Source organism: Vipera berus, assembly GCF_964194415.1.
Source record: "Vipera berus genome assembly, chromosome: 1".
NCBI lineage: Eukaryota > Metazoa > Chordata > Lepidosauria > Squamata > Viperidae > Vipera > Vipera berus.
The window spans coordinates 303,745,893-303,760,728 of NC_138202.1; the positions used below are offsets into that span (position 1 = coordinate 303,745,893).

Genomic DNA, 14,836 nt, shown 5'->3' on the forward strand with positions numbered 1-14,836 from the left:
AACCCATACCATGTCCAGTCTTTTTTTAAAAAATCCCTCCAGTGATGAAATAGAGACTCACTAAGTGATTCATTAAGTTTCATTAAGTGAATCGGTCACTGAAACCATGACTGTGGTTATAATCTTACCTCAGTTTTCCTTTGCCTTTGCAGACCTGAGAAAGTCATTAATACAAGAATTGGTTGCAAAGTTACTTTTTCATCACCACCATAACCAAATGGTCACTAAATGAGGCAGCCACTGAATGAGGACTATCTGTGCTTTTAAACAAATACTGTTCCAATACAATATTATGAGATATAGGGGAAACAAGTAATGCTGTTAAATGTGTTCCCTTTTTCTCCATAACATATGATTTTCCAAAAAAATATTTAAAACATAGGTGCAGAATATACCTGTTGGTAAAGGGATCAGATGTTTTAAAACCAGGCACACTCTGAACATTTTTTATCTGTGCTTAGGCAGAATATTTTATCAATTCAATGGGAGCTGCAAATATTTTTTAGAGCGCCATTCATGAAGCAAAGAGAGCAATTCCTCCTAACATTATTTTTAAACAGTTTCTTCCTTGGCCACATTACTGTTTAATCCCTCCTGTACAAAGTCCCTGCAAAAATCTTTGCTTGGTTGGCTTAACCCCAATCAAATAATAGGATCTGACAACACTTCTTTTCTCTCTCCTGTAAATGGATATGAACTGTGAAGACCTTATCAGATATTAATGTGTAATTCAAGCTAACAGGGGAGAAAAAGACACTTGCTGACACAATGAACAACTTGAGTTGTGAGAAATTCTGACCTAAAATTAATTTATTGCCACGCTGCTTTTCAAGTGCATTAATTTCAGCGAAACACATTTTCTCCTTCTATTATGGGGCCTGATTGACAGAGATGTCAAGGAGTCACCTCTTCCTTTTGAAATCAGGAAACCTGAAATTGCTCTTCTCTTCTGAAAATAGCCCTGCTGGAATGCACATTGGAGACAAACAAACATTCCTTTAATATACCTCTTTTTCAAGATGTTTCACTAGCCCTACAGTTATTTTCTTCTTTTGCTTTAGCTGGAATGGGCTTGCATCCAGAAACTTGACAGAGGGAAAACTTACTCATGCCAAGAAATGAACATCCTATCCCAAGATTGTAGAAGTAGCTAAACATATCTCAAATGTAGCTTATATTTATGATAGATGAGCTGTACTAAATGTGTAAGAATCCTTTTCAGATAAGTGAATACTTTTTGAATTTTAGGTAGTGTTGGGGATATGCTTACAAAATGATGGCCATAGTGAATATGGCCAATTGCAAGACACTCATTCACAGTGCTGCTCATGATTCCAATAACAGAATAACACAGTTGGAAGGGATCTTGGAGGTCATTTAGTCTAGCCCCCTCCTCAAGCAGGAGACCCTATACAATTTCACACAAATTGTCCAATCTCTTCCTGCAATTGTCCAGTGCCGGAGCACCCACAACTTCTGGAGGCAAGTTGTTCCACTGATTAATTGCTCTGTCAGGAAATTTCTCCTTAGCTCTAGGTTGGGCTCGGAGGGAGGAGTCCCTCTGATTGATTTATGCCCTCCAGGTTTCCGTGTGCTGCATCAGCCTCAGGCTCAGGGTAGGTGCGGCGGGGTGGTGGTTGTTATTAGGGAGGCCCTTTGTCTGCGGGAGGCCACTGCCCCTCAGATAGGTGGATGTGAGTCCCTCCTCTTAAGGTGGGGCCCTGGTGGTCAGTTGGTCCTGTTGCTTATGTACCTCTCTCCCAGCTGTGTGGCAACGGCTCTGTCGGGGCTACTCAACGCTCTCTCGGGGATGGCGGTGGAATTTCCCAGATTTTTGGTGCTGGGGGATTTTAACCTACCTTCCCTGGGGGGGATGTCAGGGGTGGCCCAAGAGTTCATGGCTTCCATGATGGCCATGGACCTGACCCAGATTATTAAGGGGAGGAAACACGCCCGACCTTATTTTTATCTCCAGGCAGTGGCTTAATGATCTGGGTGGGGTTTCTCCATCTGTACAGCCCTTCTCATGGACAGATCATCATCTCCTGCGGCTGGGCCTCTATCATGCCACCTCCTGCTGCTGGGAGACGGAACCGACCAGGTGGTTCCGCCCCAGGCGCCTGATGGACCCAGAAAGGTTTCAGACAGTGCTTGGTTTGATTCCTGCCTCCCTCTCCCACAGCCCAGTCGAGACCTTGGTTGATGCCTGGCAACGGGCTGCTTCTGAGGCTCTTGACCATGTTGTTCCTTTGCGGCCTCTGACCTGGTGCAGGTCCCAGTTGGCCCCATGTTTCTCTGTGGACCTACGGGAGATGAAGCGCCAGAGGAGGGGCCTAGAGAGCGTTTGGAGATCCAGTCAGTCCAAATCTGACCGAGCACAGTTAAGATCTTTCACTAGATCTTATCTTGTGGAAATGGAGGCGGCGAAGTGTACTTACTTTGCTGCCCTCATTGCATCCCCAGATAATCACCCGGCCGCCCTGTTTAGGGTGACCTGCTCCCTTCTAAATCAAGGGACAGGGTAAGATCTCTTGCAGGGACGGGCCAAGGAGTTTAGTCAGCATCTGCTGGACAAGATCGCTCAGATTTGGACCGGCCTGGACTCCGACTGGGCAGTATCTGACGAGGAGGAAGCGATAGGTCTGGCCAATATTATCTGGGAGGAGTTTGACCCTGTGACTCCGGATGAAGTGGACAGGATCATGGGTAGATTAAGTGCCACCATGTGTTTACTGGACCTGTGTCCCTCCTGGCTGGTTTATGCAGCTCGGGAGGTTACACGAGGCTGGCTCCAGGCAGTGATCAATGCTTCTTTGAGTGAGGGGTGCTTCCCTGCCACCTTGAAGGAGGCGGTGGTGAGGCCCCTCCTCAAAAAACCTGCTCTGGACCCAGCTACTTTAAATAATTCTTGCGAAGATTGTTGAGAGCGTGGTGGCACAGCAGCTCCCATTGGTCCTGGAAGAAACTGAGTATCTGGAACTGTACCAATCGGGATTCAGGCCCGGGTACAGCACGGAGATGGCATTGGTCACGCTGGTGGATGATCTCTGGCGGGCTCGGGATAGGGGTTATTCCTCTATCCTGGTCCTATTAATTCTCTCAGAGGCTTTTGATACCATCGACCATGATATCTTGCTGCGACGTCTCCAGGGGTTGGGAGTGGGAGGCACCATCTTATGGTGCTTCTCCTCCTACCTCTTGGGCTGTTCACAGATGGTGCTGGCAGGAGGACAGAGGTCAACCCCGAGGCCCCTTGATTGTGGGGTGCCTCAGGGGTCGGTTGTCTCTCCCCTCCTGTTCAACATGTACATGAAGCCACTGGGTGAGATCATACATTGTTTCGGAGTGAGGTATCATCAATATGCTGATGTTACCCAGCTTTTCATCTCCAGTCCGAACCAACCCAGTGATGCCCTCGATGTGATGTCCCGTTGCCTGGAAGTGGTACGGATCTGGATGGGGAAGAACAGGCTCCAACTCAACCCGGCCAAGACTGAGTGGCTCTACGTATTGGCATCTCGTGTTGTCCAAGATTCACCATCTTTGGTTATGGGGGGAGAAGTGTTGCCTCCCGTTGATAGGGCACACAACTTGGGCATCCTCCTGGATGCACGACTCAATTTAGAAGACCATATAGGGGTCATGGCCAGGGGGGCATTTGCCCAGGTTCGCCTGGTGCACCAGTTGCGCCCCTATCTGGACCATGATGCCTTACGTACAGTCACTCATGCACTGATTACCTCCTGTGTAGATTACTGCAATGCTCTCTACATGGGGCTGCCCTTGAAGGCCACCCGGAGGCTTCAGATGGTGCAGAATGTGGCCGCATGGGTTGTGATGGGAGCATCCTGATACTCCCATATTACACCCCTCCTGCGTGAGCTGCATTGGTTGCCGGTTGCCCTCTGGGTGAGGTTCAAGGTGCTGGTTCTTACTTATAAAGCCCTACATGGCTTAGGCCCGGGATATTTGCAGGACTGTCTGTTGCCAGGAATGACTTCCCATCGCCCTGTGCGCTCACACAGAGAGGGTCTCCTCAGGGTGCCGTTGGCCAGACAATGTCAGCTGGTGACCCGCAGGGAGAGGGCCTTCTCTGTCAGGGCACCTGCCCATTGGACCCCCGAGAACTTCGGATGGCCCCAGATCTCCGGTCCTTTCATCGCGACCTAAAGACATACCTTTTCCAACTGGCCGTCCTGGACTGACGTTGGGGGTTTTAATTATGTTTTTAATTTTTACTAGTTTTTAGTGGGGCTTTGTAAAATTTAATTTCTTTTAATATTTGTATTTATTGTTTTTATTGTTGTTTTTATTGTTGTTAGCCGCCCTGAGTCCTTTGGGAGATAGGGCGGCATATAAGTCCCATAATTAAATTAATTAAATTAAATTCTTGATTAGTTTTCATTTATTGCTTCTTGTTCTGCTTCTAAGTGCTTTGGAGAATAGCTTGACCCCTTCTTCCTTGTGGTAACCCCTTAGATCTTGGAACACTGCTATCGTGTTCCCCCTAGTCCTTTTCATTAAACTAAGATAAAGGTAAAGGTAAAGATTCCTCTGCACATGCGTGCTAGTCATTTCCAACTCTAGGGGCCGGTGCTCATCTCTGTTTCAAAGCCGAAGAGCCAGCGCTTGTCCAAGGACGTCTCCGTGATCATGTGGCCGGCATGACTAGATGCCAAAGGTGCACAGAACGCTGTTACCTTCCCATCGTAGTGGTCCCTATTTTTCTACTTGCATTTTTACATGCTTTCGAACTGCTAGGTTGGCAGAAGCTGGGACGAGTAACAGGCGCTCATTTTGTTACGTGGCACTCGGGATTCAACCCGTCAAACTGCCGACCTTCTGATCGACAAGCTCAGCATCCTAACCCACTGAGCCACTGCGTCCCTATATATTCATTAAACTAGACATACCAGATTTCTCCAACTGTTCTTCATATGTTTTGCCCTCCAGTCCCCCAATCATCTTTGTTGCTTTTCTCTGCACTCTTTCTAGAGTCTCAACATCTTTTTTATATTGTGGCAACCAAAACTGGATGCAATATTCTAAGTGTGGTCAATTCAATCAGTTTTTCTTGCCCAAATCTTTCTTTCTTTCTTTCTTTCTTTCTTTCTTTCTTTCTTTCTTTCTTTCTTTCTTTCTTTCTTTCTTTCTTTCTTTCTTTCTTTCTTTCTTTTCTTTTCTTTTCTTTTCTTTTCTTTCTTTTCTTTCTTTCTTTCTTGAGAGGAAGGCACATCCCCAACAAACCATTGGCCAGTAGCCACTCATTATTTTTATTTACATAAAATGACTGTGAGTTACATATGGTTCATAAACATTCTGGTAAACAAAAGTGTTATTTTACAGAATTGCACTTTGCTTTACAATATTCCTTATTCTCTTTTAAAAATTAAGGCTTTTTTAAAAAAACAAAAACAAAAACAAAACTAAAGATAGATTTAGTTACTAGAGTTACTTGAGGGTCTAATAAATACCAAGGGAGATTTGCAGGGCACCCTGATATTGACATTTACCATATTATCTATCACTGAAAGAGCAAATGTAAGTCAGAGCTACTTGAAGCAAAGGATGAAAGGACAACCTACTGCTCTTGAAGTGACATCTGAACTGATGTCACTGTTCCTATTAGGATAAAATTCTCTAGTTTAATGTTAGCTTGGCTAACAAAGCTTAGTTTTTCCTGAGCAGGAATAAGGAGTAGCCAAAGTACTCAGAAAGACATTTGGCATTAAAGTAGCTGTCTCTCTTTGTTAAAAGGTAAGGCTGCATTGAGAAGATACATTTTCATGAGCCCAGGAGAACTTTTATCTGAGGATAAGCATCTTGTGACATATCCTGATGCTCTACTTTGCTCTTTATTTAGACAAAATATTGTTAAAGCTGATGTGTGTGTGTATATATGTTAAGTGTTTGTTAAGTATTTTTAGAATACCTTGCTGGGCCCCAAACACGGGACAAATCTTATTGCCTGTTTCAGCCTAACCCAAGGCCATCCACAGGCTGTAGTCACAAGAGTGACAGCTCATATTTGTGTAAATTTTTGGATTGCTAACAAAGAATTAAAGTTAGTCTCCCTTTAATTCTTTGTTAGCAATCCAAAAATTTACATTATATATATATATATGTAATGCCCTTTGGAATTTTTATAAGAAATCTTTAAAAAAATCTAATATAGGCTAATGTCCCACTACTCTTTTTCTACAAATGAATTAATTAGTCTTTCAAAGCTGCTATTCTCCATTAAACTATTTACAGTTTCTCATGAACATTAATTCCAAAGGATCAATGTTCACACTAGTTGTTATTTGCACTGAGACTTTTTATAACAGCAAATTTGCTTATCAATGAAAATTAATCCTCCTGAAAAAAAAAGAAATTAACTCTTCACTGTGGATGCCAAAAGGCCATCTATTTTCTGTCCTATGAATAACAGTAGGTACACATGATAAATACTTGATATCTGCTTATACCTTCAGCTGGTATAGTCAGACAAACTGTCATTAATCTACCAAATTGAACATCCATGCAAGGCTTGGTTCAACTTTAATACGTGTCTGAGGAGAAGTGGCATTTCTTCCTACCACCCCTTATTCTACTAAATCAGTTATTGACTTCACTTAAATCACACATATCTATCTCTTTTTTTTATACTCACTGGAAGCAGGGAGGCAATTATGTTGGATTGTTGTTGTTGTTCCTAACATATACAAGTAGAAATCTGATAAAATGCAGCCCTAAAGATTTCAGTGATTTTTTCCCCCACAAAGTCCAATTCTGATTTGAGAGATTCTCTTCCCCAAATACATCGACTTACATTTCCTTCTTTACAATGGATCATTCTTTTGCATTCTATTTCATGTTACAGGAAGCAAAAATGCAGACATTTGTCAGATGTCCCAAGTAAATAGCCATGCAATGATTGGACAGGTGGGGAGAGTAAACAAATCCTGGAAATGGAATGAATGCACAAATGGGGGAAATATGGATCACCTTTTTCAAAGCTCAGGGAAGACCTGTGCCTCATGTCACTTTGAATGAGAATAATATTCCACATCTTCTCCCTTTGGTTATTTTCCTAAATCTGCAATGCAAATAAAAGTTATCTCTGCCTCTGAATATATACCAGGGTCTCTGAATATGTTTAGAAGCAGGAGGAAGAGGCAAGGATAAAGGAGGTCATCTGTACTATTCCAATATGTCTGGAATATCAGGCAAGGGTCATAGTCACTTCTTGATTGGCAAGGATATCACTTGAATATTGAAAAAAATTAAGATATGTACTTGATAACTGGTTATTTGTTTATTTCCTATTATTCATCACAGTTGGAATGCTGTAAGGTTAAAAAAACCCTCTTTCTTTTTAGCATGTGCTGAAATTACTATTCAGCCTGCAATATATACAGTGTGTGTGTGTGTGTGTGTGTGTGTGTGTGTTTCTTACTCAAAGAAACTACATACAAACCTATATATACAGATCCCACAACCTATCTAGAAAAGACCACCAAGAAAAAGATAAAATCAACTTCTATAAGCCAAGAAATCCAACAAACAATCATTCCTAGGGAGAAGTCATCCAGATGCCCAAAACTATATGGCCTCCCCAAAATACACAAAGATGGAATCCCACTAAGACCCATAGTAAGTTCAATAGGCTCACCACTACAAAACTTAGCTAAATACCTAGCAAAACAATTACAACCTCTAGCAGAAATGGCAGCTTCATATGTCCAAAACTCATACCACTTTATAGAATTAGTGAAAAATCTACAGATAGACCAAAAAGACTTGCTAGTCAGCTTCGATGTGGTATCACTATTCACCCAGGTGCCAGTCCAAGAAGCTCTATCAACAATAAGAAGCAAATACCAACCACCAAACCATATTATAGAACTAGCAGAACACTGCTTATCAAACACATACTTCATACACAGAGGCCAGAGATACAAACAAATAGAAGGCGCACCAATGGGATCCCCTCTATCACCAGTTATCGCCAACCTTTTCATGGAAGAATTTGAAACTAACGCTCTAGAAAAGACTACAAACAAACCAAAACTGTGGCTCAGATATGTGGATGACACCTTCGTGATCTGGCCCCACGGAAGAAAGGAGCTAGAAAACTTCCTAACACACCTGAATAGCCTACATCCCAAAATAAAATTCACCATGGAGATTGAAACAAACAGCCAGTTACCTTTCCTGGATGTACTTATACACAAAAAACAAAACAGAACCCTAGGACACACAGTCTACCGAAAGAAAACACACACCAACCGTTACCTCAATGCGCAATCACATCATCACCCAGCACAAATAAATTCAGTAGCCAAAACACTAATAACAAGAACCAGACGCCTTGCAGATGAAACACATATACAAACAGAACTACACACCCTGACAGACATATTGAGAGCAAACAAGTTCCAAAAAAACAAAATCACCAATATAATTCAGCAGGGGACTCCGAAACAGAAAAACATCCAAGAAGAAGAACAGAACAACGGACGAGCCATCTTGCCCTACATAAAAGGAACAACCGACAAAATCAGTAAAGTACTACGCAAACATAACATCAAAACCGCATTTAACACTGACAGAAAGATATCAACCATCCTGAGAAATCCCAAAGACAAAATAGAACTGGAAAACCAGGGCATATACCAAATCCCATGCGCCTCCTGTCCAGCAACATACATCGGACAGACTAACAGAAGAATAGAGGTACGTGTAGAAGAACATAAGAACTCAGTACAGAAGAAAGATCACACATCTTCACTAGTACAACACATAAACACTACGGGACACAACATCAATTTTGAAGGTACAAAAACAATCGCCAAAATAGAACATCTCAATAGCAGAATAATCAGAGAAGCCATTGAAATAGAAAAACACCCAGACAGTATGAACAAGCGAGACGACACCTCCCGCCTACATGCCATTTGGAAACCAGCATTGATAGACAAACGAATTTCAGCAAACAAGGATTTAAAAAACCAACAAACAACCCCAAATGCCACCAGCCCCAGCAAGACTCATCCACACCCAGAACAAAAACTCTCCCACACAGAAGACAGAACAAGTCAAGCAAAAGTGCTATCACCCAAGCAGAAGAACACACACATGAACCTGACTGACCCATACCAGAGATGCATGGCGGGTCCTCGAACTCGGAGCCAAGCCAAAGCTCTGGAGGCCACTACACAGCCCACTCCTCAGGACACCAAATCACAACACTCAGGATATTACGACACAACAAAAAACCCCACCCATGCAGAACACACCCCACCCAATCAGAAGACAGCCACGCCTCCAACCAATCGGAAGACAACCACACATCCACCCAATCAGAAGACAGCCACGCCTCCACTCAATCAGAAGACAACCACGCCTCCACCCAGTCGGAGGACACCCCCACCCAATCAGAAAGCAGCCACGCCTCCACCCAGTCGGAACACAGCCCCACCGGCAGTTGGAAGGAAAGGAACAGACAGACCACGCATTGCTCCTGAAAGCAGCAGGAGGAACACTCCGGCCTGATGATGACGGATGGGATTTCGTCGAAACGTCGCCACAACTTTCTGAAGATGAAAGGAACGCGGGAAGAAACCCGAGACTCTAGACCTACACATACAGACACCCGCGAGAATCTACGAAAATATATATATATATATATATATATATATATATATATATATATATATATATAAAGGTAAAGGTTCCCCCGCACACGCGTGCTAGTCGTTTCCGACTCTAGGGGCCGGTGCTCATCTCCGTTTCAAAGCCGAAGAGCCAGCGCTTGTCCGAGGACGTCTCCGTGGTCATGTGGCCGGCATGACTAGACGCCAAAGGCGCACGGAACGCTGTTACCTTCCCACCGTAGCGGTCCCTATTTTTCTACTTGCATTTTTACGAGCTTTCGAACTGCTAGGTTGGCAGAAGCTGAGACGAGTAACAGGCATATATATATATATATATATATATATATATATATATATATATATATATATATATATATATGTTAAATGCTTGTTAACTATTTAGATTACCTTGCTAGGCCCCAAACATGGGACAAATCTTTATTTCCTGTTTCGGCCTAACCGAAGGCCATCCACAGGCAGTAGTCACAACAGTGACAGCTCATATTTGTGTAAATTTTTTAGATTGCTAACAAAGAATTAAAGGGAGACTGATATGCATTTCAAACTTATTTGTTTTCATCAGTCAGCCATAATAATAATAATAATAATAATAATAATAATAATAATAATAATAATAATAATAATAATAATAATAATAATAATAATAATAATAATAATAATAATAATAAAGTTGGAAGGGACCTTGGAGGTCATCTAGTCCAACCCCCTGCTCAGGCAGGAAACCTTATACCATTTCAGGCAAATGGCTGTCCAGTCTCTTCTTAAAAACCTCCAGTGTTGGACCATTCACCACCTCTGGAGGCAGGTTGTTCCACTGGTTAATTGTTCTAACTGTCAGGAAGTTTCTCCTTAGTTCTAGGTTGCTTCTCTCCTTGACTAGTTTCCATCTGTTGCTTCTTGTCCTGCTTTCAGGTGCTTTGGAGAATAGCTTGACTCCCTCTTCTTTGTGGTAGCCCCTGAGATATTGGAACACTGCTATCATGTCACCCCTCACCCTTCTCTTCATTAAACTACACATACCCAATTCCAGCAACCGTTCCCTATATGTTTTAGCCTCCAGCCCCCTAATCATCTTTGTTGCTCTTCTCTGTACCCTTTCTAGAGTCTCAAAAAGATCTTGTAAATGCTGCTAACATCAGATGTTTTTGCACTGACAACAAATGGAAATGTATCCATTTTCTTCCTTTTGCTTTTAGAGTTAGATGATGCTGGGGAGGGTGGATGTGAATGAGAGTCCAGCTAGACATAACAACACTGAACCTAGAGTGAGAATCAAGGTCATTGAAATCAGAGCTGATAAAGAATTGGGGGGCTGGAGAGCTGGAGAGCTGGGGAATGTGATTTATGACTGTAAATTGGAGGAGGGAATTGTGCTTTGATACTATCTGCCCAGGGAAGGGGAATTCAGTTTCTGGCTTTCATTATGTAAGTGCCAGTATTATGCTACTCAAATAAAAGATTCTTTAAGGTAAACAATGCCTCAAAGTTCTTTTGAAGAGTTTCATCTGTTGGAACCATGACAGATCTATGTTCAAATGCCAATGTCTAGCTATTGAAGCGCAGCATCATTTATATATAAAAAATATCAGATACTGGACCTGTATATGCCCTCAGCTTACAGCTGATCATGACTGTGATCTACAGTTTGATATGGGACCCCACAATCACACTGAGGGGAGGATACTATGCCCCATTTATATAGAGTCCCAGCAGATGCCGTGTGAAGTGCAAATCTTATACAGGATTGTCCATTCCTGGCTGGTAGTTCAAAGTCTGGCAGATGTTGTGCCATTGGAGGCTTCTTTGATTTGAGTCTTCTGGATGATAAATGAGGAAGATCAGCATGCACCAGTAGGAGTGAGTTGTTCATAATTTGGACTAAGAGTAACACTGGGAAATTGTTTTATTTGGATTCTAGCAACAGACTAAATGATTAATCTTCTCATCCAAGATACTATGTTTTTAATTAAAAAACCTTGCACCTAATTTTTATAAACTTTTTAGAATCCAAGGTAATTTTGCTCTATCAATCAACTACTTTTTAAAAACCCTTCCTTCCTTCCTTCCTTCCTTCCTTCCTTCCTTCCTTCCTTCCTTCCTTCCTTCCTTCTTTCAAGAATAAGCTAGCAAGGGCACCAGTACAACTCTCTCAGCAGTTTGCCATGCTAAACAAACAAAACCATGACAGTTATTTTAAATTATTCATTGCAATATGTATTCTGCAACCATGAAGGTAAACTTTTTAATCAGAATATAAGGGTGCACACTATTCATATATTCAAATTAAATTCTAAATTAAACAAAGAATATCACTTCAAACTATCCAAAATCAGCTTGCTCAAAATAGGCTCCTGCTGTTTTGCCTCTAAGTATAATGTAAAAACACACACAGAAAGGCTGACAAATTGAGACATCACTGGCAATTAATCTTAATTACACAACTGGAATAAGATATTTTAGCTGGTCATAGGCCAGAAAGAGCAAACTACTTAATAGAAAGCCTGAGCTCAAGTAAATTAAATAGTACCATCACCCTACATACTTTTTAAACGTTGCAAGCATACAAAATTATTTATGGATTAAGAGGGGTTAAAATGTTGAGCTATGTTGACAAACAGGGCTCTTGTGTATTTATATAGTAGGTTATATTTTTTAAAAAAAGCTAATTTCTCAACCTTGGGACAAGGGGAGGGGCATGACTGAAATTAAGAGATACAAGTAGTACCTTGATTTCTCAGTTGCTTAACAAATTGATGCAAAGGATATAAACTGATGTTTTAAGCTACACTTGCTTCATTCCATCACAGCTGTCTTCTGAAGTATTTGTATGAGCATAAACAGCTGCCACTTTAAACATGTCTGCATTAGCTAGGAAATGAAAAAAAATGTCCTTTGAGGCATCTTTTTGGCCACAATATTTGTAAGAACAGTTCTATCCTAAATGGAATATGCCATTGCTATTTGCTACCTTTTTAAAGGTATAAATATTAAGAAGTGGAAAAAAAAGAGACAGGAAGACTCTTTTGCGGCCAATCCCTATATAGTTATTAACAGGATATTTGGTTTTTTAGACCAATGTTTCTCAACGTTAACAACTTTAAGAAGTGTGCTGGCTGGGGAATTCTGGGAATTGCAGTCCACACATCTTAAAGTTGACAAGGTTGAGAAAGAGTGCTTTAGATTTTCTCCAGCAGAAGACACTGGAGTTGTTCAGCTGAGCAACTTGACTGACCTCTGTTCTTACATCTGAATTTGATCTTTTGCCAGACAGAATTCTGGCTTCTTTTCTTTGGCTGACCAACCTGAAAATAATGCAAAACTTTACACAAGGCCAAGCCCAGGAAATAATTCATTTTTGAAACCTCCTTCAGATTACAGTTTTCTTATAGATGCCTTCTCCAGCACAGAATGAATGTATAAGGAGATAAGAAAGACTGTGCAGTTAAAAAAAAAGTTTTTTTTTAAAAAAACCACTTTCTGAAATCACTACCTCCAGCTAGCTGGGCCTCTGCACAAGGCACACAGGTTTAAAGAAGTAAAAAGTAGCACATGCTGTACTATTGTATGTGTGTTGATCCCTATTTCTACCACCACCAACTACCACCGCACTATCTATTACATTGTGCAGATTAGTGAATAGTAATAGTCAAACCCTATTTTATGAATACATTCATATTTTTACAGCATAGAAACCATAAAAAACATAACATAAAAAACAAACTCGCATTGATTCAGAAAGTTGGATGACATCTTAAATAGCACATCTAAAGTGATACAGAAGTGTATTCAACCTTCAAAATACTACAGGTAGTATTGAAATAATATTAAGAAGAGATTAAAAGGAAAACATGTGGAATATGTACCACAAACCTCAAATTAGGCTGTATTTGTGAAACTTGTGAACCCTTTGTTCTTAAAGTTAGCCTCAGTATGGAGCGTGCAGACTGAATACATTGATTATTAGTATCCATTGCTTTGGAGGATGAGGAAATAATGGTCACTTTCCAGTTCTAAAAATGTAAAAGCAAAAAACTGTGGTTTCATATGGAAGATTTAGTTTATGTGCCAGATTATGTAATACCTACTAAGAAGCACTATAATATCTAATAGGTCCAAGTTTAAAAACTGCAGTAAGCCATGATTTACTTTAACAAAGGTTTGTGAAATAAGACATTGTAACTGGGTTTATGAATAATAAGTTACAAAGAAAGATTTACAAACTTTAGGGTTTATGGAGCATATTAATCTATAATGTTCAATGAAAGGTATGAATTCACTCTGTATGAGTAAAGATGCATTACCTTTTCCAACTATCGATTTGTCTTGGTGTCTGCAGGCAAGAATTAGCTTTATACTGTAGAAGCTGTATTTTTCCTATGCTAATGTTGGAGGATTAGGAAATTAAATTATGCTGAATTCAGTTATTACATACCAGTTGGCAGAACAGCATGAAAGAAGAAAGAACTCTGCTAATCAGGAATAAAATGCAGTATATTCATGAAAAAAAGCAAAGTGGTGTCCCTGAGAGCAGAATGGCCTGTAATTATGCATTTTTGTGTGTGTGAATTAGTGTGGTCAAGTACTAATATATCCAAATAGATTAATGAGAGTAGACAAAGTAATAACATCTCCCAGCGACAGACCCATGCAAGTAGCCTCTCTCCTCTCTATTCTAGACCGAAAGAGTTCCCTGATGAAAGATGAAAATAGAAAGTACTCTACAGATAAAAGTATTTAGCTCAGTTTTAATGCTTCAAAGCAAAGTTTTAGTATTGAAAGGTGGGGAGAAAGAGACCTACCCATGTTTTTCTCTGCCAGGAATCAATGGGGTTTTGATGTGACTTTCATTAGCATGGAGGACCCAAGCAACATACTTCCCATTTGGTTGGAAGTATTTGTAGACAGCCACTTGCACCATGCAGTTTTCACTATTGCTTCTCAGCCAAGGGCTCAAAAGGAGGAAGTTCATATTTTCTGATGTATTAAGATACAAGAATGAACCTGGAGAAAAAGAAAACACAAGAAGTCTAATTACTAAAAAAAAGGCACACACCATTGACTTGTTCATCATCAGCCATAATATTATTTTATATTTGCTGATTTTTATGGATAGCCTACATGGAGCCTGCAATGTTTCCTAATATTCACCTCCCTCTCCTGAATGTAGAGAGAAA

General features: G+C 40.9%; 1 protein-coding gene across 1 annotated transcript in view; it reads right to left on the minus strand.

Annotated features, from left to right (window-relative positions):
- The window catches only part of ALK (ALK receptor tyrosine kinase), a gene marked incomplete at both ends in the record, with an annotated part of 680,504 nt that overhangs the window by 320,276 nt on the left and 345,392 nt on the right, over positions 1 to 14,836 (minus strand). Inside the window, one exon of the mRNA XM_081312714.1 lies at positions 14,462 to 14,663. Within this exon, the coding sequence (XP_081168840.1) occupies positions 14,462 to 14,663 (202 nt within the window). The remainder of the gene's footprint in view (positions 1 to 14,461; positions 14,664 to 14,836) is intronic.